The sequence below is a fragment of the Penicillium mononematosum genome (genome assembly GCF_028829835.1).
Source record: "Penicillium mononematosum strain IBT 11891 chromosome Unknown utg000003l:1.0-8172316.0:1.0-8177699.0, whole genome shotgun sequence".
NCBI lineage: Eukaryota > Fungi > Ascomycota > Eurotiomycetes > Eurotiales > Aspergillaceae > Penicillium > Penicillium mononematosum.
Window position 1 is genome coordinate 601,808 of NW_026643273.1, and position 27,162 is coordinate 628,969.

The window sequence follows — 27,162 nt, forward strand, 5'->3', positions numbered from 1 at the left end:
ACGTCTATTTTAGAGAACGGGTGGAGAGAAAGTTATAAACCTTCTACATGTACGGAGTACGGAGCACATATACGGGAGTACTACCTGCATGTCATTGGGTATATCTGCCTTGATATATAGCTCTATTTCTGGAGAAGTGCATGTTCGGCCCTATATTGGATCCACGCAATATATATATAACCTGTGAGATATCAAGCCAGGCACACCATTCACCCCATAGCACAATTGAAGTGTTTAGAGTAATAAATCCTTAAAATATCATCTTTTGAAGGTGTCGAAAGTATTTGATGTTATGCTCGGAGCCTATACCATAGATATTGTCTGAACTATATATACTTCTTGCTACGGAGTATTTATCAGGGGCCTACAATAATATACAACATACAAAGAAGAAGCACATGCCGAGGCTCAAAGGCAATATCATAATTGCCTTAAGAGTTAAAGAGTTTGAGTAGATTGATACTCCATACTTCGATTGTACCGGTACTATATATGTTAGGCGATCTTCCCCACATGTTAAGGATGGAAAAGCCGGGATCCGAGCCCAGAAAGGCAATTCACCACGTTGAACTATCACTAAGTCTTTACCTAGATAGGTACAATATAGATTGAAGAGAAAGAGGAGTGCGGAAATCATTCCGCACACCAAGACACCGACCTGATAGGCCTGTGATCTCCCGAGCAGCCTTGCCGTTTTCCTCTGTTACCCGAGCTCCGCCTTTTCTTCCCAATTCGACCCCCGGGGAATGTCTCTGACACATTTGGGAAAACTGCCGTGGAGAATAATATTGTGTAGGCTTGTTGGGGCCGATCTTGGTTCCGACTTGCCCTCGGCCATTGCCCTCCCCCACAATATATAATATATAAAACTAGGTCTTGGGTGGTCTGAGAGTCTTTCTTATTTTCTTATTTTCTTTATATAAATTATTCCTATTTCCTAAAAGGCTCCCGGTACTTTTTACATGTACTTCATCGGAGTTTACAAGAATTGAACGTAAGTAGACAGCGGTGAGATTTGCCCGTGAAGATCCACCGAAAGCCCGGGAGCCCAGGACTGGTGGATCAGACCACCTGTTGGCTTCTCTTCTTCTTCTCTCTATCCTGTACAACATACACTCTCATTTACGGCTCTCTGTCGGGGGGGCCTATTCACCAAAGATCTACCTTTCTTTGTCTACTTGTGTTTGTTCTCCCGGCCTTGGAATACGTCCAACAAATTCTCCCCCTCTCGGCGGGAATTCGCGCCACAACAAACTCCCCTGTTCCCCGCAAGATACGCACCACGTACCATAATGGCGCAACTGGATACTCTCGACCTGGTCGTCTTGGTCGCCCTTTTGGTGGGTAGCGTTGCCTACTTCACCAAGGGTAGCTACTGGGCCGTCCCCAAAGACCCATATGCATCCTCGGCCGCCACCCTGAATGGAGCCGCTAAGACCGGCAAAACCCGTGACATCGTGGAGAAGATGGAGGAGACAAACAAGAACTGTGTCATTTTCTATGGCTCCCAGACTGGTACTGCAGAGGATTACGCATCTCGACTCGCCAAGGAAGGCTCCCAGCGCTTCGGACTGAAGACTATGGTCGCCGACATTGAGGACTATGACTACGAGAACCTGGACAAATTCCCCGAGGACAAGGTTGCATTCTTTGTGCTGGCCACCTACGGCGAGGGTGAACCCACCGACAACGCCGTGGAGTTCTACCAATTCTTCACCGGCGAGGATGTCGCCTTCGAGAGCGGCGCCTCCGCTGAAGACAAGCCTCTGTCTTCGTTGAAGTATGTCACATTCGGTCTGGGTAACAACACTTACGAGCACTACAACGCCATGGTCCGTCAGGTCGATGCCGCCCTGACCAAACTTGGTGCGCAGCGCATTGGAACTGCTGGCGAGGGCGACGATGGCGCCGGAACCATGGAAGAGGATTTCCTGGCTTGGAAGGAGCCCATGTGGGCTGCTCTGTCGGACGCTATGAACCTCCAGGAACGTGAAGCTGTCTACGAGGCCGTGTTCTCCGTTGACGAGGATGATGAGAAAACCCCCGAGGAGGAGTCCGTCTATCTGGGTGAGCCCACTGCCTCCCACCGTGAGGGTCAACCCAAGGGCCCCTTCTCTGCGCACAACCCCTACATTGCCCCGATTGTCGAATCCTCGGAACTGTTCACTGTCAAGGACCGTAACTGTCTGCACATGGAGATCAGCATCGCTGGTAGCAACCTCAGCTACCAGACTGGTGATCACATCGCTATTTGGCCCACGAACGCCGGCGCCGAGGTCGATCGCTTCCTTGGAGTCTTTGGTCTTGAGGAGAAGCGCCACTCGGTGATCAACATCAAGGGTATCGATGTCACGGCTAAGGTCCCTATTCCAACCCCGACCACTTATGATGCCGCTGTCCGCTACTACATGGAAGTGTGTGCTCCCGTCTCACGTCAATTTGTCTCCAGCCTTGCTGCTTTCGCTCCCGATGAGGAGAGCAAAGCCGAGATTGTCCGTTTGGGTAACGACAAGGATTACTTCCACGAGAAGATCACCAACCAGTGCTTCACCATTGCTCAGGCGCTTCAGAGCATTACTTCTAAGCCTTTCACTGCTGTTCCTTTCTCCCTGCTTATTGAGGGTCTCAACAAGCTTCAGCCCCGGTACTACTCCATCTCTTCGTCATCTCTGGTTCAAAAGGATAAGATCAGCATCACCGCTGTCGTTGAGTCTGTCCGTCTGCCGGGTGCCTCGCACGTGGTCAAGGGTGTCACCACCAACTACCTCTTGGCTCTTAAGCAGAAACAGAACGGCGACCCGTCCCCCGATCCTCACGGCCTGACTTACTCAATCAACGGTCCTCGCAACAAGTACGATGGTATCCACGTGCCTGTCCACGTTCGTCACTCTAACTTCAAGCTGCCGTCCGACCCATCTAAGCCTATCATCATGGTGGGCCCTGGTACTGGTGTCGCGCCCTTCCGTGGTTTCATCCAAGAACGTGCTGCTCTTGCTGCTAAGGGAGAGAAGGTTGGCACAACCCTTTTGTTCTTTGGATGCCGTAAGAGCGACGAGGACTTCATTTACAAGGATGAATTCAAGGTATGTACACAACCCCTTGCACTTGGAATCCGAACCTTGACACTGACATGACTTCTTCAGACCTTCCAAGATCAAATGGGTGACTCCCTGAAGATTATCACTGCCTTCTCCCGCGAGGGATCCGAGAAGGTTTACGTCCAGCACCGTCTGAAGGAGAACGCCGAGCTCGTCAGCGACCTTCTCAAGCAAAAGGCCAACTTCTACGTCTGCGGTGATGCTGCCAACATGGCCCGTGAGGTCAACCTGGTTCTTGGTCACATCATTGCCCAGCAACGGGGTTTGCCCGCCGAGAAGGGTGAGGAGATGGTCAAGCACATGCGTAGCAGCGGCAGCTACCAGGAGGACGTCTGGTCATGATTTCATGATTGATGAACACTTCTTTGCACTTGCACCACGCTTAGATGATCGTGCCTATATATTATCATTTTGTTCGATATGATACGCCTCTTGTTTGATTCCCGCTGCATGTTTCTCTAGCATTGGCCTCTTGTTGAGGATCTTGGGCTTGTTAGCTACGGACTGCTGCCTGGGCGGGGTATGGCTTTAGACTTGTGATTTAAAAAGGAATCTAATTTTTTTTTTCTTCTTTCAAATTATTATGTTTGTATGTACCTATGTATCTATTTAATTGGAAGTATCAACGCCGTTTGGATGCTTTCGGTTGTAAGCGCGGACTTTAGACGTCATCTGCACGGGAACCTCGACTTCTCCCATCTCCCCACACACCGACCGAGCAAATCCCTGCCTCCACAGAGTTGATTGAGAGATATGTGCAATCCATAATTTCAGCTGCACCGACATTCGCCATCTCAATCCCCTGTACATCCTACTCCCTGAGATATCCCATTCCCGCAGACTGGTGCGCCGAACCTCGAACCCAACCAGCTCCGCGCTGTCAGATACTGCGGGTTGCTGAATTACGATGGCTTATGTCGTGCCCATTCATCGGGCAAGCAGTATCCGCCATGCGGTGAAGCTCAACTTTTTTTCTCCGGACGAAGAGTGCCTAGTCGCAGCGTGAGTCCCATCCTCCCGCAAAGCACCGAACCCAAGCGACCTTCCACCCGATGACGACAAGCACAATAGCTAACCCTCCCTCGAACCCGCAGTAAAGCCAGTCGTCTTGAGTTCTACACTCTTACACCGGATGGAATCGTCCTGACTGGGACTCGTGCTCTGAATGCGCGGGTCACTATGCTCGCGCGCCTGCCCGCACCAACAAATTCCCCAACCGACCACCTCTTCATCGGCACAGACCAGTACAATTATTTTACAATAGCATGGGACCGCGAATCAAACCAGATCAAAACAGCGCGCAGCTGCGTCGACATTGCCGAGCCCTCGTCTCGGGAGTCCCAGTGCGCACCGCGATGTCTGATCGATCCCACGGGACGGTTCATGACGCTCGAAGTATACGAGGGCGTGATAGTTGTTGTGCCGATCGTGCAACCGACGAAGAAAAGAGGTCGGATGTCGATGGGAGGGCCACAGGCTGACCTGCCGCTGCAGGTGGGAGAACTCGATAAACCGACTACATCCCGCATTGATGAGCTTTTCGTTCGATCCTCGGCATTCTTGCATTCGGAATCTAACCCCTGGCTGGCATTGCTCTACGAAGATAATCAGCAGAAGGTACGGCTTCGAATCCGCGAGTTGGATTTCACGCCAGGCACTGCGGGGACTTTGGCAGATGCTACTTTCAAGGAGGTGCAGAAGTTGGAGGGGGTGAATTCGGACAGGAACTTGATCTTGGGTCATCGCATCTTATCCCTATTCCCGCTCCGTTGGGCGGGTTAATTGTGCTTGGGGAGACTTCGATTAAGTATATCGACGATAATGCCAATGATGTGATTACGCGGAATCTTGATGAGGCGACGGTCTTCGTGGCCTGGGAGAAAGTCGATAGTCAGCGGTGGCTGTTGGCTGATGACTATGGGAGGCTATTCTTCCTGTCTTTCATTCTGAACAACTTGGGTGAAATCGATGACTGGAAGCTCGAGTATCTCGGCAAGACGTCTCGTGCATCCGTGTTGGTCTATCTCGGCGGAGGCATGCTGTTTGTTGGATCGCATCACGGCGACTCACAGGTTCTCCGGCTGGATGGAAGCTCGTTTGAGGTCATCCAGACATTGTCTAACATCGCACCAATCCTCGACTTCACTATTATGGATCTTGGAAACCGTACAAGTGAGAGCCAAACACATGAGTTCTCATCCGGACAGGCTCGAATTGTGACTGGTTCTGGTGCCTTTGACGACGGGACGCTGCGAAGTGTGCGTAGTGGTGTTGGCATGGAAGAGTTAGGTGTGTTGGGGGAAATGGAGCACATCAGTGATCTCTGGGGACTGCAAACTCGAAGCAAAGACGACTTTCTGGATACGCTTATTGTTACATTTGTTGACGAAACGCGTGTGTTCCAGTTTAGCACTGACGGTGAAGTTGAAGAGTTGGATAACTTCCTGGGGCTTTCACTCACAGAATGTACTCTTCTCGTCACAAGGCTCCAGGGTGATCGCATCCTTCAGGTCACAGAACAACGAGTGCTGGTGGCTGATCTAGAAAGCGGAATGGTGACATTTGAATGGGCACCTCAGGACCAGAAGCTGATTACTGCCGCGTCGGCCAACGAGGACCATCTGGTTCTCGTTATCAGCGGCCAAATTGTGGCATCTTTTGATATCGGAGACAATGTCCAGATCATCACGCAGAAGGATCTCGGTGCCGACCAGCAAATCTCTGGCCTGACTGTCCCATCATCACCAACGGGGGTTTTCATCGCAGGGTTCCCCCAATCAGCCAAAGTTTCAATCATGGCTATTAAGGACGTTGCTGTTCTTCAAACGAAATCCCTAGGTCCTACTGGGGAGAGCTTCCCTCGGTCAGTTCTTGTAGCTGAAGTGCTCGCAGACAGCCAGCCTACTCTCTTCATTTCCATGGCCGATGGCTGCGTCATTACATTCTCACTAAACCCACAAGACTACTCGCTAAGTGAGATGAACAAACTGATCCTTGGTTCCGAGCAACCCATATTCAAGAAACTCCCCAAGGGTGATGGCCTATACAACGTCTTCGCTACGTGCGAGAACCCCAGCCTGATCTACGGCTCCGAAGGCCGGATCATCTACTCTGCAGTGAACTCCGAGGGCGCATCACGGGTATGTCATTTGAACGCAGAGGCATTCCCAGATTCCATCGCTGTGGCAACCGAGAAAGAGCTGAAGATCGCGCTGGTTGACAAAGAGCGCACAACGCAAATTCAAACGTTACCAATGGGCTCTACTGTTCGACGCGTTGCATACTCTCCTTCCGAGAAGGCATTTGGAATTGGCACGATTGATCGCAAGCTCGTGAATGGCGCAGAGGTTGTCAAGAGCCACTTTGTCCTTGCTGATGAGATCATGTTCCGGCGCCTTGATGCGTTAGAACTGGGACCTGACGAACTGGTGGAGAGTGTTGTTCGCGCTGAGCTGCCGGCAGGGAAAGATGAAAATGGAAAAGAGATCTTGAAGGACCGATTTGTTGTCGGTACGGCATTCGCAGACGAAGAGCAAGAGGAGTCGATCCGCGGGCGGATCCTTATTCTAGAAGTCGACCACGGCCGTAAGCTGAGCCAAGTCGCGGAGCTACCTGTTATGGGCGCCTGTAGGGCTCTTGCTATGATGGGCGATTGTGTTGTTGCGGCACTTGTCAAGACTGTGAGTACTAATCGACTGTATATGCGAACACTGTACTGACAATACTCAGGTCGTTGTGTATAGAGTCAAAATCAATAACGTTGGACCGATGAAGCTCGAAAAGCTCGCTGCATACCGGACCTCCACCGCACCAGTCGACGTAATAGTCGTCGACAACCTAATCGCAGTGGCAGATCTCATGAAGAGCCTTTGCCTTGTCAGGTATACACCGGGTCATGCCGGGGAACCTGCGAAGCTGACCGAAGTCGGTCGTCACTATCAGACCGTTTGGAGTACAGCAATTGCCTGCGTTGGAGACGAGACGTTCCTCCAGAGCGACGCTGAAGGAAACCTTATCGTTCTCTCGCGGAATATGAACGGAGTCACCGCGCAGGACAAGCACAGACTAATGCCTACTAGCGAAATTTCACTAGGGGAGATGGTCAATCGTATCCGACCAGTTAATATTCCACAGCTTTCCAGCGTTATGGTGACGCCGCGGGCGTTTATGGCAACAGTAAGTTCACCCAGCTCACTGGACTGACCAGCAATAAAGGCCCATTTACTAACCTACTTAAAGGTCGAGGGCTCCATCTTCCTCTTCGCTGTTATCAATCCCGAACATCAAGATTTCCTCATGACGCTGCAAGCCTCTCTATCGACCAAAATCAACTCATTGGGCAACTTGTCATTCGACAAGTTCCGAAGCTTCAGAACTATGGTGCGCAGCGCTGAGGCCCCGTATCGGTTCGTGGATGGTGAGCTTATTGAGCAGTTTTTGAACTGCTCACCAAGCATGCAAGAGGAGATTGTGCAGGAGATTGGCTCATCAGATGTCGTGGAGGTTAAGAGAATGATTGAGGCCTTGCGGAGGCTTCACTGATTTTTTGCGAGGGACATAGTTCTTCAGGGCATTGGCGACGTGTTACGAAATGTTCATGAATACGGATAAGATGTGGCGATGGCTGGTTTTAGAAGGGCCCAGGATAGAAGTCCTGGCTCGGATATGACTGGATTGGATGCATGTTTTAGGTGCAATTAGTAGATTTATGAGTCTTCAAGTATACGCTACTGTGTAAGGTCGAAATTTCTTAATAGCGGATGCTACGAGTAGTCCAGAGAATTCACTTAGAAGACAGAGGGGCTATGGGGTCCTATTAAATTGGAATCTACTAATAAAAAATACAAGAAGCAAAACCCCCATCGACCATGCAATGCACAACACAACAACCCAAGACCCAAGACTCAAATCTCAAAGGTCCTTCTTCACCTTCACATCAACCTCCTCCTCCTCACTCCAATCCAACAATTCCATAATCTGATCCCGACTCAGGTCCTCAGCGCGCTGATCCTTCTTCACACGCTTAATGTAATTCTTCTGACGCTTGCGGGCCATATCATTCCACTCAGGAACACCACTAGCAGCAGCCATAAGATCCTCCTCATCCTCAAGCTCGTCCTCAGTGTTATCGACTTCACCAAGGACCTTCCCTTTCCCGTCCCCACCACCACGCAGCGTATTCGGCGACACCTTGACTTTCCCGAACTGCGCCCTCTCCTTATCGCGCTTCTCCTTCTCCTTGCGACGGTCGCGGTCATGCATCCACTTAAACAACTTCTCGATGTACGGCCGGATGATTATGTAGAAGACCACGCTGCCGATGACTTTGGTCCAGCGCTTGCCGCTCATCTGGGCGATGGAGGCGTAGCCGTTCTTGAAGAAGCGGGTTATGGCTAGCTCGAAGACGGAGTAGAGTTGGCCGAAGAAATCATTGGCTGCGGCTGCGGCCTTTTCGCTCAGATCTTCCTGGGGAGTGGACATGGTGGATGATTGATATTTTTTTGGCTTCAGGGTTTGGAGGGAGAGGTGGGAGCTCAGTGGCTACCCGCGGAATGGATGGGATGTTGTAGAAGAGGACAGCCAGAGGTAGATGAATGCCGAGTTAGGGAATTTTGTGAAATAAGAATTGAGGGATTAATTGACAGGATCTGCGATTGCTTTGCGCTTCTTTGATATTCCGCGGCTCCCGCAACGAGAGATGCCTGTTTGGGGTTAGCGTGGTCTGCGTGCCGGATTAGCCGTTATTCCGCGGACGCGTCGTCGGCCAATCAGATATCGCTGGTTTTATATGGGGACGCGCTTGGCTTGTTGTCTTGCGTTATCTCTCATCACCATGGCGCAGACTGAAGAGGCCAGTTTGGAAGAGGTCAATGTCACTACGATCTTGTCATGTACCTGGCTAACTCTTTTTTTTAGCGCTTGAAATCCGCGCTGTGGTTATCCATTGGCAAGATCGTGGATGAGGAGACTATCAAGCTAGGCGTCAATGCCACTCCGCAGTTCATCGGTGCATTGACAGAGATGGTTTGGGCTCAGATAGGTATGTTCCATTGTTTTATGTCAAGTTCCTGACTTTTATTCCTTGTAGCTAACTATGCGCAGAGACGATCAGTCAGGATCTCGAATCCTTTGCGAAGTAAGTAGGCATTATTGCTGCAAATGAGTAGGAGATTGTCACTGTTCTTCCCGTGGGATAGTACCTCTAACAAGAAATGTTCTAACTCCATCTTCTCATCTAGACACGCAGGGAGATCTACCGTCAATATCTCCGATGTGATGTTACTCGCTCGCCGCAATGAGGGACTGGATTCGATTCTCCGTGCTTTCGTTGAACAAGAAAAACAACGCCAGGAAGACTCCTGAACGGTTGGCTGTTAGCCGCTTCCCATAAGAAGACATCCTCCCTACCCATTCATCTCACAGGCTACTGCCGAGGATTGTATCGCTTTTAATAGCGGATTCCCAAATGAAGTAAAATGTGAGTCAAAACATGAGATCCTAATAGGGTTCATTGTTAAAAGCCTCCATGGACATCGATGAGGCCAGCGTCCTGCATTAACGATCATATTTCTGACGTTTATCCAAGAAGCTTGCTCGATTTGTACAGCTTTTTAGGCAATGGGTATCAACAGGCTCTTGAGCCTGTACTGCCGCAGTAATGCCACTCTACAGCCTCCATTGATGCGATATACCTTGTCACCAAGGGCCCCCTTGTCCGGTCCGCGTCGACACCTGGCTCTTTATCCAGATCGGGAGCACAAATGTACTCGTGGCTAAAGCTGTCCTTCGTCCGGGCAGCAGCACCATGTACTCGGAATTATCTAGGTAATACGCGCTAGCCCGAAGTTATGCCGGATCACAGCCTAGGATCTGGGCAGATTCTTTTTGTTTCAATTTCTCTCATCCTGCGAGACCGCACCTCACCAAGATAATGATATACCATTTCATACGCGGCAGACCCAGTTTTAATATCACATATTACCCATTGTGCCTCGTATGTTTGAAATGTTTGTACACGGCAAGTGGACGTGGCACAGAAGACCCGGACCAGTTGAACGGGTGGGTGCAGACGTCATTTTCAACGTGGCGGGTTCGTACAATGGACTCCAGGCGCCATACTTAACAATAAGCGATGTGTAGCAGAACAGCACAGCCACACGTAAGGACCAATGACACCAAAGCTACATAGGTAACTTGAAGGCGCTGGGAAGCAGCCGGTGTTCGTGAAAGATGATACCAGTAGCGGTAAATGGAAGTCGCGTGACACATGGAAGGATATTAAAATAGTTAATAGTATCCCAAGCCACGCTAGTCCCAGTTTATTGTAGCTCTTTCTAACTTTATTTTCAGCTGGAAAGCTCGATAAACTCCTCACATCAGTGGATTCCAAGGAAGACAGTAGATAATATGTAGGCTAGGATACACAGAAGTAGGCAGCAACCTTATGATATCCTAGATTATTATGCTGAACGATCTATGAATAGTATACCCCGTAAAGTGTAAGGGTCATACGCCGTAGTAGAAAGATGCGTTGAGATTGTCTTGGCAGTGTGGCTGGGACGCTATTACCTAAATAGGTAATTCTATTTTTTTCTTCACATGCAACATCCATGTATCCACGGTACAGTGGCAAATTTTTCTAACCGGAGACGGCAAGGTGGAAACCCTGTAACCCGTCAACCCATGGAATTCCAGGGCTGACATCACCGAGCGGGTCTTCTGGGGTCATTTAGAGTGTGGCGCAGATGACCAGCCATTAAGCTAAGAGCTCTTCTCCCAGGATCGACGTGCGTGCCGCCATCCACTGATCGTCAAATTATTCCGGTCCCTTATAACTCGCTCAAATCCTGTTGCCTGAGTTCCTTTCATATATTCCCCCTTGGACCTCGTTACTGTCACCTTTGTACCCCCAAATATTCACCATTTTCATCCATCCAACACAATATGGGAGCCGGTGGGGTAGTCCTCCGGTTTTTCAACCTCGGACTGCGTGTTCTGCAGTTCCTTGATGCTGCCGTCATTCTCGGCATTTTCTCGTACTTCCTGGCTGTCTTATCCAGGAACAACCAAACCATCGAGACATGGATTAAGGCAGTCGAAGGCTTAGCAGGCGCAGCAACCGCCTACAGTCTTCTCGGAGTCATCTTCACCTGCTGTCTGGGCGGTGTGGCCTTCTTTGCATTCCTGGGCGTTGCCCTGGACGTGTGTTTTGTGGGCGCGATGGTCGCCATCGCCATCCTGACCCGCAAGGGCGTTTCCCAATGCACTGGAACAGTCGACACACCAATGGGCACTGGCAACGCCAACGACGACACTGCTTCCAAGGGCCTGAAATTCGGCATGGCCTGCAAACTCGAAAAGGTTGTCTTCGCAGTGGCGATTATTGGAATGTGAGTTGATCCTAGATTACCAATCTTCATTCTTATCTACATATAGATATGGTGATGCTAATTTACCCCCCAGCTTCTTCTACTTGACCTCCATCCTCTTCCAAATCCTTCTCGCCCGCCACCACAAGCGCGAGAAGCGTTTCGGTCCCTCCCCAACCAACGGTTACACCCACGGTAGCCGCAAGGCCTTCTGGCGCCGCAACAAGAATAACCCCGAAGCCCCTGTCGGCGGTGCCGATGCCCTGCCCGGCCATCCAACCCCCTACGAGGTCGAGATGGGCGGCGAGCCCAAGACCGAGAAGGGATGGTTCGGCTCTTGGGGCAAAAACAAGAACACCACTAATACCCCGGCTGCTGCCCCGGCTCCCGGTAGCTATGGCTACGGTAACTCGGCGTACACTGGCAACATCTAGGTTGCTGGTGTAGGATACTTGCGGTTTCCGAGTAATTTTTTTATCTGAGTGAAGTTGTGCTCCCTGCACTGGTTGATGATTCTATGCCCCTTTTGTGTTAATTTGAGAGCCACGATACCACTGCTATGTTTGTGATTAGATTGGGTTGTACAAAATGATGGAGGATATCTGGCGAGCTTACTGGGTCTTTGGGACTAGCTGGTCACCATTTAATATTAATCAATACAATACTGCTTTATGAATATGTTTCTACATCCAGGAATCTCGGAAGGACTAGATTTTTGAGTTTCGTGTTCCTCGGCGTAATGCAACAATGGCTTTCAGCCTCATTTTCCGCATGCGTCAATATATGGCAACGTACCGGATTCGATCATGTGGCGAATAAATTAACTGATTGTCCTTTACGAGGCACGGGTTACATCCATGTTATGCTTGGCACTCGTACGCCAGCCAATGTATATCTCCCCCGCGTTACAGTTTACCCCGTTCGGACGATAATATCAATGGACCCATGAGATAGGTTATCCGAGCAGCCGGGTACCTTCTCATGGGCTTCCCATCAGACCTTAGAAACATATTAAAGAGATGAGGAGAAAATCCGTATGTTTTTCCTGTATAATGTACATAAATTAAGTTCAACAGAATAAGATAAAATGCTCAACGCAAAACCGGAGAACGTCACTAAAGACACCGAGTAGAATCTGCAGTCGCAAGGCCACCACAGGCCTCATAACTCGGTGCTGGGATCGATCTAAATGCGACATGGCACGCAACAAGTTCCCTTGGAAAGCCTCGTCCACAGGGAAATTTGACCGGACATGGGAGCGTTTCCTCTCCATATATTGCCATACCCCACGTCTCAGCACAGGTATAGAAAGTAGGCACTCCTCATAACTCGGTGCTAGGATCGATCTAAATGCGACATGGCACGTAACAAGTTCCCTTGGAAAGCCTCGTCCACAGGGAAATTTGACCGGACATGGGAGCATTTCCTCTTCATAGATTTCCATACCCCACGTATCAGCACGGGTATAGAAAGTAGTCCTACGTGCTCAGAACCCACGACCCCAAGAAAGACGCCGATATTTTGTGACGCGTCCAAGCTTGCCCCCCGGATGGGGTTGATAGACCCGTTGCTAGGCTCTTCTGTCGCAAGAAGAAGAACCCAGGATCGCACATTTTGTGCCAATCAACCAGCTAGTCGTCTTGACGAATAGCACACGCCCCCGGATGGGGTTGATAGACCCGTTGCTAGGCTCTTCAGTCACAAGAAGAGAGACCCAGGATCACACATTTTGTGCCACTCAATCAGCTAGTTGTCTGACAAATAGCACACACCCCCCGGATGGGGTTGATAGACCCGCTGTTAAGCTCTTCTGGCATAAGAAAAGGAACCCAGGATTCCAAATTTTGTCCGCGGAACTCTTTCTCCGCATCATGAGGCGTGACTTCTTAGGGTCTCAGATCAGACCCCACGGCACAAGGTCGCCTACTTGCTCCCAAAACACCCCACCAGGAGATAGGTATGCAGGAGGAGAACACAAGATCAGTAGGATGCCACTCAGAAGTCTTGTACTAGTGTCGTGGTGAAAGCGGACACTTCTAGAGCCAAGATCACAAAAGTTGACCATAAGAACTCTTTATGACCAGGAGAGCTACGCCTCCAGGGTTGCAACAAGCAGACCCCATGGCACAGGGACCCCGATTGTTCCCGGCATCTGAGAAGAAAGAAAAGAGAATACAAGCACCATATCCTCCGGATGGTTGATCTTCAGCACTTGGGGAGAGACAGAAGAAAGGGCAGACGCCATATCTTGGATGATTAGTTGTCAGAACTCTAGAAGCGAGACTAGACAAGGAAGGCCAACGCACCGCATCACGATTGATTTCCTCTCAATAGCGTGTGCAGTACGTAGTCTGTCATCAAGGCTCCGAGCAAACCCCATAGCGCAAGGTCGCCTGATTGATCCCGCCATTCGGCACAGAAACAATAGAAGACAAAGTAAGCACCATACCTTCTGGATAGTTGATTCTTCGGCACTTGGGAAGAGACAGAAGAACAAGCACCATATCATCCCGATGGTTGTTTGTCAGAACTCTAGAAGCGAGACTAGACAAGGCAAGCAGACGCACCGCATCACGATTGATTTCCTTCCATAAGCGTGGGAAGTATATGGTTTGCTCTGCTCCGGGCAGACCCTATGGGCACAAGGTCTCCCGATTGATTGTTCGCAGAAGTCCTCACAGAAGCGATAGAAGACAAAGTAAGCACCGTACCTTCTGGATAGTTGATTCTTCGGCACTTGGGAAGAGACAGAAGGAAAGGCAAGCACCATATCTTCCGAATGGTTGGTTGTCAGAACTCTAGAAGCGAGACTAGACAAGGCAAGCAGCCGCACCGCATCACGACCGATTTCCTTCCATAAGCGTAGGCAGTATATGGTCTGCTCTGCTCCGGGAGACCCTATAGGCACAAGGCCTCCCGATTGATTGCTCCCAGGATTCCTCACAGAAGCGATAGAAGACAAGGGAAGCACCGATATCTTCCGGATGGTTGGTTCTCAGAACCCAGATTCAGAGGCGAGATAAAACAAGACAGCGCGACGCACCGCATCACTTCTGATTTCTCCCAAAAGGGTATGCAGTACATAGTCTGCTCTGCTCCGGGCAGACCCCATGGCACAAGGTCTCCAGATTGATTGCTCCCAGAATTCCTCACAGAAGCGATAGAAGACAAGGTAAGCACCTATATCTTGGCATAGCAAGACCATAGAACCATTCCTCGGCCTCCGGATACCTCAACATAGCCTTGGTAGCAGACTCTTACGCCCCAAGACTTCAGAATTTGCCCTGAGAACTCAGGGCTAGAAGCGAGATGAGAGAAGACAGCCAGGGTCACCACATCACGGTTTGTTTCCTCCCAAATCGCCTGTAGTACATTGCATGTCCGATGATTGTGGGATGGTCATTGGCGAAGAAAGATTGCTTGCCATATGACCGCAGAAAGTTGAAGACACCGAATATGGTTCTTTGCTATACGCTGACCGGTGTATTCATCGGCCTGGAAGTCTCTCCCCCACACCTGAGGCCATGGGTTCAAAGTCGGCATGAATCGCAGTCCGGAGGTGGTCAAGCGTTCCGAAACGGACGGGAAATTGTCTTTTTGTCGTTTGTCCTCAAAGGAGCTCGTTGATGGGCAAGGCCGCAGAGCCCTAATCTTTGTTTGACAGCGAGTCGACAGCCATCATAGTAGCATCCAGGGAAAACCATTGTTGGTTGTTTCAAGAAAGTATAATCCTTCGTCTTTTTGATGTTGCATCGTTCGGTTCAAAGATCGATGGTGGTGTTTCCATTGCGAAGCTTCACATAGACTCGCTGACGATGTAGGTCGGGCCACAAGTCCGTGATTTCAATCACCTTTCTGGGAAGTTGTTGATCTATGTCGACATGTAGATATGTCGCAGACCTTGACCTGCAAGAACTTGCAGTATGTCGCGCAGCAAGCCGTCCTGCTGTATTGCACGAGATCGCCTGTTTGGTGCATATTGTCTTGATTAGTATTAAAACATTTGTAAACACAAGAGTCTGGTAATAGATGACACTGCACTTACAAGTTGGGATTTACCCGAGCCATGGACTTTTGCTCTTACTCGACTGGGTAATTCGGGTCAAAACCTTCAGCCTTCACCGGAAGGATGCCGTAAAGATGATGGTAAAATGGTAGGATGATAGGAATTTTGATTGGAAGATGCATCCTATCGTAATAATTCGATGAAAGCAGTGGGATGAGTAGAATTTGCGAGATGTCAAAGACTAGAGAAGAGGATAGAGAAGAGAGAAGTAAACAAACTGGGGCCGTCTCCGGGTATCGCCGGCTATCTCTATCGGCCTCATCGGGCCGGTCGCCCCCGGAAGCCGGGACAAGCCGCGGGGGCGGTTTAGCTGCTACCTTTCGATCTCACATCTTTAGTATTTGCCTCCTTTGGAACAGGTCTCAACTTCGTAATCACCTTTCATAAGTCTATATGTGCTGGATGAATACTTGGTAAGCTGGGCAAAAGGCCCTGAAGTATGCAACTACCCCTTGTACTGATGCCAAGCTTCCCTACTGCAGCACGCGTGATGTTGATATCGCAGGCTACACCCACGCCCAATTGCAAGCCCCCTCTTGGGACGGGTAACTAGACGACATTCCAACTCAACCTCATCAAGTACACTCAACCTCATCAAGTACACCTATAGAACCCTCCATCGCCTCTAGTCTTTGTAGTCTCTAAATACCTCGTAGGCAAGCGATCTAAAATAATACCCAGCACTGAGTAGAGTATTGCAAAGCAAGATAACTTTGATCTTATCCCTGGGTTAACGAGCAGCTTGGCAAACAGCTCAGCGATGTGACCACAAGACACGGAATAACAATTCGCGTCTTCTGGAGACAACAACTCCCGTGGGTTGTCTGTGCTCTTTTTTGACATATCCTGAGCTCAATAATGGAGCATATAATGTGGTTCGAACAATGGATGCCTCTGCCTATGGCTGTTAGTGTTAGCGCTCACACTAGGGCTTGGGTGGGGCTGTGGCATTAGAAATCTGTATGCTGTACTTGAAGTCAAAACATAGTGCTTTCACCTAGAGAACTGATAGCTCATGTTGATTGCCCCTGGAGTGCAGGGAGCTGAACAACACTGTCTGACAACTTCCTGGGATCCTTAGGTCTTAAGAAATACATTACAAGTTGAGCAACGAGACATAAAGCAATCCACTACCATTAACAATATCGCAAGCAAAAGGGAAAGTTACTTATTCCAGCCATGATAAATGCTATGTGTAAGGTGTCCTGCCATGGTTCTGAGCACTCGCCTAGGAGATTCGCTCATTTGCAGCAATACCATAACGGTACTGGCACCGTATGATTGAAATGTGAAGTAGTATGCATACATACATACATGTATGTATAGAATGCACCTCCTTTGTGCGTCCTAACCAATGAAAATTCTCCATTTGTGGAAATTATGTACAAACTATTCTAACAGATCACCACTTGAGTAGATTCAGAAATCAAGCACCTTCCGTATTCATATGCCACGCAAATTGGGCACACATAGCATAAATAACATCGATTTTTCTCAAGTGAAGTAGCTCAAGGGTTAGAGATTGGTATGTAAACGGCGGACCTGCCCAGGCGTGAATTACTGCATCTGGTTAGTTTTTTAGATTTAGCGCTCCAATACGCCGTCACATAACCTCCCTTTCAATAAGGTTCCTCCAGCATAAACAAACGATCTCGCTCTTTCCGCCTCTTTCCCTTCCTCTTTCCCTTCAAGCACTCTATGCTGCACTCATCCCCCATTTCTGTTTCTTCCGCCCCTACCAACAACTTTGTATTGGCCTTCAACCGGATGCACTGCCTCTTTGACTGCCGCATAACCCATTTTGGGCCGAAGGTTCCGGCCCAGAACCCAACCCAGCCTTGGGGGGCGGTGCTTCAATTGCTTCCTCCGGCTGCATAATTAATGCAGATACTTCTTAAACTAAGAGGTCTTCTTCGGTAGGGATATGCCTTTTAGATCTAGCTCGCTTTTGCTTTTTCTTCTCGTTCTTAGCGCGTAAATCGCTCACTTCTTTCTCTAGTAATGCGGCGGATTGCATAGTGATCTGGAAGGCTTTCAAACCCTGGTTCATAGCGGAATTGAGAGGGCTCGGGGCTTCTTACATACATTGAGAGTTGCGACTTGATCCTAAAGAGGAATACATGTTAGAGCAGATGATTTACGTTAACCTTGGATCGCCGATCGCTCGGTGCACCTGATCTAGCTGAAGGCTTGGTATCTTTTGCGACGAATATGTGCCGAACAACGACAGATCATAGAGACGAAAAGAGATTCTGCCTTGCTCACACTCAGAATCGGGCAGCTTGGTTCGTACCGTTGCAACAAGCTCACGACGGTTTGTCGGTTGCTCAGACTTTCGTAGGTCAAAAGGAAATTGACAAGATGACTGGTGTTAAGGTTGATGGCTCGCTATGATGGCTCGCTTGGGAGGAGGCTGACTTGGAGCATTAGTATCTCATCGCCATACAGTAAAAGCGAGCGTTTCGAAGAGTTTGTTGGAGGTTCGCTGACTTGGATTTCATGGTCCTCTAGGATATTACCTGTGCAATAGTGTAAATTAATGTCCGTTAGAACGTATGCTCGATATCTCACCAGTCTCCACGTATTCAAGACCTTTTATTTCGCAAGTTACGCGTGCTTTATCGGCTAACGCCTTTGGATGCTTAACTGACCCCCACCAGTCTCGAAGTTTCGGAATCATTTCGAGGTAGGTCTTGGTGCCTAGCTCGGTTATTACCACAAGAAAGCAGCACAGGGCAAAGATCGAGGAGCTGAGACTCGAGATTTTCAATCATTTCCCCCGTGCTGGAACGTGTAGGGCTCTTCTTGTCGTTAAGAAGCTTAGAGAATCCGTCCGTGGGCAATGCATTAACCTCAAATCTATGACTTCCCTTAGCCAGATCGCGAATTGGGTCACAATTCAAGAGTACCGGCATGGCTTGTCATGGCCGGCTACGCACGAGAAAGCATTGAGGTCCGCGACTTTTCAGAAAACGTGTTCGGGCAGTTGGCCGGATCCTTGAAGAAAACGGAACGTGAAGTGGAACAGCATGGCTTGTCAATTGGCCACTTTCAGTACGCGGCGAGCATGTTCGATTGGTGGTGCGGAACAGGTGTGGTCAGAGGCTACATCGCCGTTGCGAGGAAGTAGGGCCAAGTTTCAAAAAGAGCATTCCTCTCACACTTTCTTTGCACAAACTGGCAAGAATCAACGAAAGACCAACCATACGCACAAACTGACCCAGCAATCCACTTTGTCATGCACAGCTAATCTAACTAAATGGCCCCATCTGAGAAAGTGTCAAACTATAGCAAATTGTACAAATTCATCAATAGATGAGTCCATCATCCTCACGAACCTCATCGCGGCGCGCTAGCTATCTTAAAACAAGCAAAAGCGGCAACAGCCAGTAACACCGCGCTCAGAAATGCATCTGCGCCAGTCCCGATACGACTCGAGAGTACATCGTCGCTTACCGTATCGCGCGGTATTAAATTGAACGTTGTTGCAATTGCCGACCATCCTGCAATCGCTGGAACAACCAATGTATCGGCCATTCCAAACAAATATTCGAATGGAAGTTTTGAAGTCGATGACAGGGCGAACGTTAAAGTGAGAGAGTACAACTCTAGAAGGCGATGCCGGCGTCCAGACCCAAAGCACGGCAATGTCAAGAGAACGAATCGATAGCATGCGTGCGCAAATATCCACGATTTGCTGACGGCAGTGAAGACGAACAAGTTATCGTGAACTATGACTGTCTTCCATCCAACGCGGTGTCCTTTTTGGATGATCCAAACGAAGAGGGCAACGCAAGTGATCTTGCTGCATATTCCCCGAAGGGTGCCGCCTGTAGGAGTCCCGACCATCATGCCAATGTTTGCGTACACCGCAAAATTAACATAGGTCGTAAAGGCGGGTAGAAATCTCGCCTGCAAAGACCGATCCGCAACCAGGAACGTTAGGACCGAGCCGAGGCCGAAGGGAAGCAAACACATGGTTTTGGTCATTTCGCCGAGAGTAGCCGTTGTGTTAAATACGAAGATAGTCGCGCTGACCCCAAGGACGACGAGCAAAAGCAAGCCCGGTTTTCGAAGAGCACACCCATAGGTGAAGATGAGGATGATGGTAAGCCATACGTTGAATGGGATATCAACGTACGGTTCAACCGCCGTAAGTAGTAGTGAGAAAGCCATGGGATGAGCCGCGTAGTTCTATCCGGAGCTTTGACTCGAGCTTCCTAGTGTTGAATAGGCGGCAATATCACAGCTGGAAAATGATGACTAACAGCGCTAGGTGGTACTGGACGGTGGGCGGTGAAGGGCCGGCTCTCCAAAGTTACGGGTGGAAAGACGGCCGTTTCGGCCCCAAAAGTGGTCATTTTCGGCGTCAGGTCCTCATATATGTATTCTAGTTGTAATATAAGTCATGTTCCATTTGTTCAATACTAAACTGAATCCTGGATATGAATTGGAAAAATAGGGATTATCTTTTATTGAAGAAGGCCTAATTATATGTAACACTATAGAGATTCAATCAAAAGGTTCTATTATTATTTATAGTAATGGTGCTACGAGAAAGCATACAACGAAAGTATCCCTGAAGCGTTCGAGCAGTATCCCACCAAAGAAGGCATTATCCATGACGGAGACTGAAATCGCTATTCGACATTGCGATTTGTATGTATTTTTGGAAGTTGAATGTTTGACGCGCATGTACTTTATGAGAGACTAAATAATTCCCAGGGGATGACTACGAGAACGAAATTTATGGCATAGCCGAATTTTCAAAAAAAAATTGAATTAAGAAGCAGAATCATTAGGTACTTTGGCATGACAATACCGTCAATACAGGGACATCAACTAACTCATCGCTTAACAGGTCGTGGGTAAAAGATAAGAGAAACAATACACAGCGCCCAGAACCGGGCTGAAAAGAAACACCAACTCAAAGTCCGAAAACCGAAACTGGCGAGCATTTCACTCGACTGGTCAGTCTGTGAACTGGTAAAATTGAAACATCCACCGGGATGTATCCAAAAAGAAAAGGGAAAAAAAGGAAAACAATCGGCAAGAGAAATGAAATTAGAAAACTGAATGCCCTTAATGGCGAGCAGTGATAACACCCCAGCGGCAAATAGTCCCGGCAGCGACGGGGCCCATGAAGATGGGCTTACCGTGAGTGCACATGGCAAAGCTCAAGCCATCAGGTGAGCAGATGATATCCCCAGAGTGGCAAGACCATTGACCGACGTAGTTAACAAACTGGTTGTTGGTAGAGGCCTCGGTGGAGAACACACGGGAGTCAGCGGCGGCGGAGGGCGTGCCGAAGACCTTGGCAATTTTGGACGCCTCCTTGGTAGCAGTGGAGGAGGAAGTGCTGGTGGCGGAGGACTTCTTCTCGGACTCGGTGGTGGGCTTCGTCTCAGACTTCGAGGTGCTAGACGATGTGCCGGTGGTGGTGGGCTTTGCCTCGGACTTGGTCTCAGACTTAGACGATGTGCTTGTGGACTTAGAGTTGGAGTCGCCGTCGAGGAAGGGAGCATGTTCGGAGCACTTGTAGCCAGGGCCCTCAGCCTTGCCGATGAGCTTGGGTCCGGGCTTGGGGAAGTGAACGGGCTCGCCCTCGATGGTCACACACTTGCCAGCCTGGTCGACGTTGGCAAGGAATAGGTCAGGGAGGCTGTCGAAGCTGCTCTTGGCGTTTGTGGTGTGGCTATTGGGCTTGTTGTTAGGTGTCTGGTTGTTCGACTTGTTGTTGTTGTTGTGTTCCTTCTTGGTGTTCTTCTCATCAAGCATCGGCTTGGGGGGCCTCCTTGGCCTCACGGTTTCCGGAGCCACCAATGGTGATCATAGCACAGTTCATGTACATCTCGCGGTTGCCGACCTTGTTAAACCAGGTCCAAGCAAATAGAGCATCGCCACTTGGTGCGTCCGAGGGGACCTCAAATTCGTATTTCTTATCAATAGGGCAGTCACCCTCCATCGACTGAATGACCTTGAAGGTCTTCCCCTTGTCATAAGTTAGGGCGAGCTGACATGAGCCGCCACCGTGGACGGCACTTCCTTCCAGCTGTATCTCTTGGGAGGAGCCTGGTTGCCATGTAGCCACGGCCTCAAAGTCATCATCGGCGTATCCTTTGCATGGGTAGTCGCTACCCGAGGTGGAGAGAGGATTAGTGTAAGAATAATCCTTCTGGCCCTTGGCGTCCTTGTTGAGGGGACTGCGGATAGGGTATGGTTTGCTCATCTGAATGTGAGCCGAGACAGTGGTGGCCAGAAGGCCAGAGAGGATCAATGTGCCCTTCATTGTGATTGAAGAGTTTCTATGCCGTGTATTAGTCTCAAAGCTGTCTGATAATGGCAATATCGAACGAATGCCCCAGGAAAGAAAGAAGCAATTGCCAGTGCTTTACTTACAGCGCCTTGGAATGTTTTGTGTGTAGACTTTTGATCTCTTGAAATGATACTAAACACTTCTTAGCCACCAAGGTCAATTATCACACAGTATAGAAGATTGGGAGAAGGGAAGAAAATCCGGGTTGTCGACAACGATTAGTATAAATACATAGCCAGCGATCCATAACATTCCGCATAACTTCGCGGAGGAATGGCAGATACCATCATGTTGCGGCCTTTTCCCGTTGGCTTATGGCTTAATTATGGCCCTCGCAACGTAAAGAATGTGCACAAACCGGAGCACTCGCCACCATATACGCTTATTCTCGCAGTATCTTCGCATAAGAAGTCAAGGAAAAACAATTAATATTAACAGAATCAACGTGTCCAGGTTCAATCCCGATACGAGTATTAGGAAAGCCACGCGGATCTCCCCTCGACCTTGTATTGTCTAAATACCTACTCTGTAGATCGCCAGCAGAACAAACTCCGCTGTTTAGTGGCAACAACTCGTGGAACAATAGGATTATAAACATAACGGACGCCGAGTGACCAAATGTGAGAAGACAGCACCATGTCTTCCTTCATTCCAACCTGTGTAAATCTCCGCGAGCTAAGTTCTGTTCAGGAATCTTGACATACTGCCAGGAAGGCGAAAAAGGACGCGTCACACTTATTTATAAACGCCAATTTTTGTCCGGTAATCAAGTCGCACGTTAGGCACAAGATCCATTCTGTGTAGTTCCTTTCGTCCAATCGCGAGCTGTGGAATACAACCAGTTTGGGGCTCTGTCTCAAGGCTGGAGCAAGCCCTAAGGGGTGGTTGGAACCCCTGTGTGCCACCCCCTGCATGCCCATCCAGGGCACCAATCACAATTTTCCCTAAGCTAAGGGCTTTGTTTACATCCACATTAAACCTAGCAGGACTCTTTTTATATTGTGGAAAAGCTTGTCGCTGCGAGTATCTGCACGTTGCACTTCGAGGTACTACAACAGTATTGCTCTGGTAGTTGAAGATGCTATAAATGGACTTAAAAAAGAGAGGGAAAAAAAAATACTGCGAATTTTTGCGCCGGTTCATTAATCCAATCAAAGCATTGAATCCACTACTCCAAAATGAGAGGACCGGTACATCATTTGGTAGAGCGTGCGATTGCAAATTTGGCAATAATCGCGAGGTAGCGCCTTCGATCCGCGCCCGGGGCTTTTAATGTTCTTTTTATTATCGTAGATAATTTACCGGTATGATGGCACGAATGCCGGAGTCAGGCTTAGACACCTGGACCTGGAATCTGTATTCACCGAAAAGCCTTCCAGTTAGGCCTATTTTTGAAATATTTTAAAATACGGTATTAGATCTATTATACCTCTATCTATTCTATCTTTCATGCTTATTGAATGACAATCAGCTATAAAGAGGGACCCATAACTACAACGGCATTTTACTATGCCCCATATTAACCTCGTGGATAAAATAGGATTTCTCGAATTTTGAAAGTGAAAAACTTCATAGAGAAGAATCTTACGCAGATATCTTACAGAATCTGTATCTTGATTTTTCAATATATCAAATTAGGAAAGTAATCAGAACAGGCCATCATATAACCTCAAGGGGTTGGAAATTTGTGGAGAAAATAGGCCGAAAATTGTTAGTCTTGCCTTCCAAGATTGGATAGTGACCCTACCGTATGTAATAATAGCTTATAGAAACCCTGATTAGGCAAGTGTCGAGTGGTTAAGGCGCTACGCAAGTCTAAAGTGATCTTTTCTGATCACTTCCAACACTAACAATAAACAGGTTTAGGATACAACCAGTACCTCCATAGTGGGAAACGGCGCGAGTTCGTCGCTTGCAATTTTTTTTTTTTCACTTCTAATTTCTAATCACAACATATTCCGTCTATACATTAGATTCACAACCAAAACATCAGGCTACTATTATTCCAAGCGGCCTCAGCGACTTCTTCCAAGGCGACACCCTTCAACCCCGCCACAACCAATCCCACACGCTCCATGAAACAACTTTCATTGCGTGTCTTGACCATTTGCCCCAGTATAAACTTGTTATGTTTCCGACTCGCCGGCAAAGGCCTCGCAGTTTCCAAGTAAACCGCGATTTTGGGGTCATTAGACAGCACCTCGCACCAGGGCGCGTCAGTCTCCAGTTGCAACTTGTCCAAAGGAATATTCCTAACCATTTCCAATTGTTCATCCGTCCGGAACGAGACACCGTTGACACTAATCTCAAGACCCAGTTCCACAAGCTGGAGCATCTCCCCTTCGTCCCCGCAAAAGAATGCACCAGCCCGCCACGCGGCAGTCTCGGCAAGAAAGGCTTGATGATAGAAATGAAATCCTCAGCTGATTCACGGACATGCAAGAACAGCGGTAATTGAAATTGCACGGCCAGCTCCAATTGCTCGCGGAATGCGCGCTGCTGCGTTTCCTTATCGGCCCGATCCAGGTACTCATAGTCCAACCCGATTTCCCCAAACGCGGCTAGGGGCGACGGCGTCTCGGCTAGAAGACTTTCGCCCAGTTCGCGCAGCGAGTTGAGATATTCTGATTCCGGCTGTTCGTAGATCTCGGCGGCGTGGTATGGATGCACGCCCAAGGTCATTTTGCACATATCCGGGAACTCCCTCACTGCCTGCAGGTTTTGTTTTGCGCCTTTCAGATTCATGGTGGTGAGCATGATCTTTTCACAGCCATGGTCTCGGGCTCTTTTTAGGACTTCTGCAAAATCTGGTTCGTGATATTGCTTTCCTCGGTAGATGCCTTGGAATTGGTCTGCAGTGAATGTGACGGCAACCTGTCACCAGTCTTAGTTAAATTTCTAGAAAAAACGGAAAAAATTTACTCACGTCGAAGAACTTCATTGTCATTATTGGGGTGGGATCTCGCAATGGAAAGAAAAGGAAAAGTCTTAATCGTGGGTTTAGCGTTCTTGGCGGGTTCCAACCAAATGGGGCTGATATATATTGGCAATCGTAAAATTTATGAGGCTCGGCAATGGAATGCTAACCAGCGGGCTCTACACAGTTTTGAAGTAGATCTGCAATTCAAATGATGTTCACAGGTTGTTTACTTGACAGAACAACAGGGAAATGTACCGATGTCGGCGAAAGTGGGGTGGGGTTGTTTTTCTCCTGTGAAGCCCCGAGGGGTAAAAGGCGAGATATATCCATGAATATTTTATAATGCATCTATATGACTATCAATTAGTGGTAACCTTGATTTCCCCGATTTCCCCTGACGCCGTTCCCGCAAGGACACCAGTTCCAATGATCCCGCCATCACTGGCCTCTCGCAAGAAGACACTCCTTCCTCCTACTTGAGGACCAGCCCGCAGTAGAAGTCGATCAATATATCTCTGTACATTTTCTTTATAGTGAGGATAGTGTTGAATCACTCCACCCGAGAAGGCCACCGCGAGCTCCTCGGGCCCGCTATTCCAACCTGGCGTTGACGATGGGACTGACTCGGAGTCCGTTTCCTCAGTAGCCCTAGTATCCGTATTGAATTTTTCCTCATTGACGCGCTTGGGCGCCTTGTTGCACAATTGAACTTCATCGATGCAGTCTAGGAGACCAACAACCGCAGAAGCCACCAAAGAAGCCGCTCGATCCTGCACGGCCGAGGCAATGGCCCGAACATCACGGGCATATTCAGGCGACCAAGTCCAATCACTCTCAGGAGATGGTTGAAGTGTCTTGGACAACTCGCTTGCTAAGCGCTCATCGGACAGAGAAGAGGCAACAACAAGGGAGAGGTAGTCCGTTGAAAGGGAATATTCCTCAACCAACTTCAGCGGTAACTTAGAGCGTTGTATCCCCAAAACTCCATGGAACCAATCATAACACACGATGCGGACAAGCTCGCCAGTGTAACCACCGCCGACCATATATTCCATTGGTTGGAAACCAGGTCTTTTGCAATTTTTATCCAGCTGAAGGTCCCATTTCGTTCGAATGCCAAGCTCGTCGAACGAAGCCGCCGCAGTGGAGAGAGTCCATTCTGTCGAGATGAGTGTTTCCTGTGCGTCGGGGTGTTTCTCAAGAATGCTTTTAGTTTTGGATTCATGCAAGTCGGCAAGTTTCATAGGCACGGTGGCGTTGCATCCCGCGCCCACGATCAGGCCCATAACAACACGCGTGTTAGGCAAGGAAGGGATAGAGTACGCCAATGAAGCAAGGGTTGCTGTCGTGTCATTGATCATGACAGCGACTTTCAATTTAGGAAGAGAAAACAGCCTGCGACGCTTAGCAGGCATGTTCATTTCATCTCCGTGAGTTGAATATGTGTGGCGTGCATATCCATTCAGCAGGGCTTGGCGGAGATTGAGATCTGAGTTTAGAGAAAGACCTTTCCCTGTTGGCATCAAGATAGCTTCATCGAGGGAATCTTGTCTACAATAGATTAGTCGCAGAAACAAACAGCCAAGTCTGGGGCCGAACTATACTTTATAGGAAGACAGAAGGAAATGCCTGTTGTTATTTGGTCAATCCGCTCTTCACTTGGGTTGGCCAGTCTGTCTGCCACGACCTCGGCGATACAGTCTCCAATCCATGTAAAGAGATCAATAGAATGATCCTTTCGTAGATGCTCGGAAATAGGCCATGCCTTCTCTAATGTGCGTCGTACGCGCGCATGTCCTTCAACTTGTTGATCTCCTAGGAGATCGATGAAGGCCACACGAAGGTAGTATAGACCAAAATAGACAGCAAGATAGCGTCCTGTTTCATGACCTGTTGGAAGACGTGTAAGAGCCGTTGGAATGAAGTGTTCTGAAGATTCCGCGGCCAATTTTTTATAAGACGATGACAGCCGGCAGGATAAATCATACAAGGTCTCAAGTTCGACCCGGAGGGGCTGAAGAAACTCCTTTAAACTAGGCTTTTTGGGGGGAGATCAGCGAGGTTGCCATTTCAACTCGAAAATGCTGACGTGACGTGGTTTTGCCTAAGATGGAAAGGTTGAAGTCTTGGAGACATCCGAGGTCGGGGTAAACACGCGCTGATGGAATACCACCACGTGACCGGAGTTTACTATATTTCTTATGTTACTTTTTATGATTTAAAACATTTGGAGATTGACAGGATTCGACGGTATATACTTCTGCTTCTACCTTGACGTCCCTGCTGCTTTTTATATCATCACTTGGCCTTTAGGGTTGTATGTTAGCCACGGAATGCTGCTGTTGAACTTCCACTATGATTATTAGACGTATTAATTAGATGTGAATATAGGA

The 27,162-nt window shown here is 48.8% G+C and overlaps 10 protein-coding genes across 10 annotated transcripts; 5 read left to right on the top strand and 5 right to left on the bottom strand.

Moving 5' to 3' along the window:
- Nucleotides 1-1,292: 1,292 nt before the first annotated feature.
- On the top strand, nucleotides 1,293-3,558 carry cprA (NADPH--hemoprotein reductase cprA; the record flags this gene model as incomplete). Its single annotated transcript, XM_057291903.1, has 2 exons — nucleotides 1,293-3,083; nucleotides 3,144-3,558. 2 exons carry the CDS (start codon nucleotides 1,293-1,295, stop codon nucleotides 3,438-3,440), a joined length of 2,088 nt encoding a protein of 695 aa, XP_057146714.1. The 3' UTR covers nucleotides 3,441-3,558.
- Nucleotides 3,559-4,005: 447 nt separating this feature from the next.
- Nucleotides 4,006-7,640, top strand: N7519_005128 (DDB1/RSE1 family protein; the record flags this gene model as incomplete). The annotated part of the gene is given in 5 exon segments (XM_057291904.1): nucleotides 4,006-4,100; nucleotides 4,193-4,808; nucleotides 4,823-6,778; nucleotides 6,828-7,274; nucleotides 7,338-7,640. 5 exon segments carry the CDS (start codon nucleotides 4,006-4,008, stop codon nucleotides 7,638-7,640), a joined length of 3,417 nt encoding a protein of 1,138 aa, XP_057146715.1.
- A 369-nt stretch (nucleotides 7,641-8,009) lies between these two features.
- Nucleotides 8,010-8,579, bottom strand: N7519_005129 (uncharacterized protein; the record flags this gene model as incomplete). The annotated part of the gene is made up of 1 exon (XM_057291905.1): nucleotides 8,010-8,579. One exon carries the CDS (start codon nucleotides 8,577-8,579, stop codon nucleotides 8,010-8,012), a length of 570 nt encoding a protein of 189 aa, XP_057146716.1.
- Nucleotides 8,580-8,931: 352 nt separating this feature from the next.
- Nucleotides 8,932-9,461, top strand: N7519_005130 (CENP-S family protein; the record flags this gene model as incomplete). The annotated part of the gene is made up of 4 exons (XM_057291906.1): nucleotides 8,932-8,964; nucleotides 9,015-9,138; nucleotides 9,201-9,234; nucleotides 9,338-9,461. The coding sequence occupies 4 exons, from the start codon at nucleotides 8,932-8,934 to the stop codon at nucleotides 9,459-9,461; spliced, it is 315 nt and encodes a 104-aa protein (XP_057146717.1).
- A 1,581-nt stretch (nucleotides 9,462-11,042) lies between these two features.
- On the top strand, nucleotides 11,043-11,901 carry N7519_005131 (uncharacterized protein; the record flags this gene model as incomplete). Its single annotated transcript, XM_057291907.1, has 2 exons — nucleotides 11,043-11,488; nucleotides 11,562-11,901. 2 exons carry the CDS (start codon nucleotides 11,043-11,045, stop codon nucleotides 11,899-11,901), a joined length of 786 nt encoding a protein of 261 aa, XP_057146718.1.
- Nucleotides 11,902-18,456: 6,555 nt separating this feature from the next.
- On the top strand, nucleotides 18,457-18,663 carry N7519_005132 (uncharacterized protein; the record flags this gene model as incomplete). Its single annotated transcript, XM_057291908.1, has 1 exon — nucleotides 18,457-18,663. The coding sequence occupies one exon, from the start codon at nucleotides 18,457-18,459 to the stop codon at nucleotides 18,661-18,663; it is 207 nt and encodes a 68-aa protein (XP_057146719.1).
- Nucleotides 18,664-18,872: 209 nt separating this feature from the next.
- On the bottom strand, nucleotides 18,873-19,709 carry N7519_005133 (uncharacterized protein; the record flags this gene model as incomplete). The annotated part of the gene is made up of 1 exon (XM_057291909.1): nucleotides 18,873-19,709. One exon carries the CDS (start codon nucleotides 19,707-19,709, stop codon nucleotides 18,873-18,875), a length of 837 nt encoding a protein of 278 aa, XP_057146720.1.
- A 906-nt stretch (nucleotides 19,710-20,615) lies between these two features.
- N7519_005134 (putative extracellular protein) lies at nucleotides 20,616-21,822 on the bottom strand (the record flags this gene model as incomplete). The annotated part of the gene is made up of 2 exons (XM_057291910.1): nucleotides 20,616-21,299; nucleotides 21,325-21,822. 2 exons carry the CDS (start codon nucleotides 21,820-21,822, stop codon nucleotides 20,616-20,618), a joined length of 1,182 nt encoding a protein of 393 aa, XP_057146721.1.
- Nucleotides 21,823-23,824: 2,002 nt separating this feature from the next.
- Nucleotides 23,825-24,790, bottom strand: N7519_005135 (TatD family hydrolase; the record flags this gene model as incomplete). The annotated part of the gene is made up of 3 exons (XM_057291911.1): nucleotides 23,825-24,154; nucleotides 24,214-24,723; nucleotides 24,776-24,790. The coding sequence occupies 3 exons, from the start codon at nucleotides 24,788-24,790 to the stop codon at nucleotides 23,825-23,827; spliced, it is 855 nt and encodes a 284-aa protein (XP_057146722.1).
- A 338-nt stretch (nucleotides 24,791-25,128) lies between these two features.
- N7519_005136 (hexokinase family protein) lies at nucleotides 25,129-26,801 on the bottom strand (the record flags this gene model as incomplete). Its single annotated transcript, XM_057291912.1, has 2 exons — nucleotides 25,129-26,320; nucleotides 26,374-26,801. Coding segments are annotated over 2 exons (1,620 nt in total), but the record flags the coding sequence as incomplete, so codon positions are not given.
- Nucleotides 26,802-27,162: the final 361 nt, after the last annotated feature.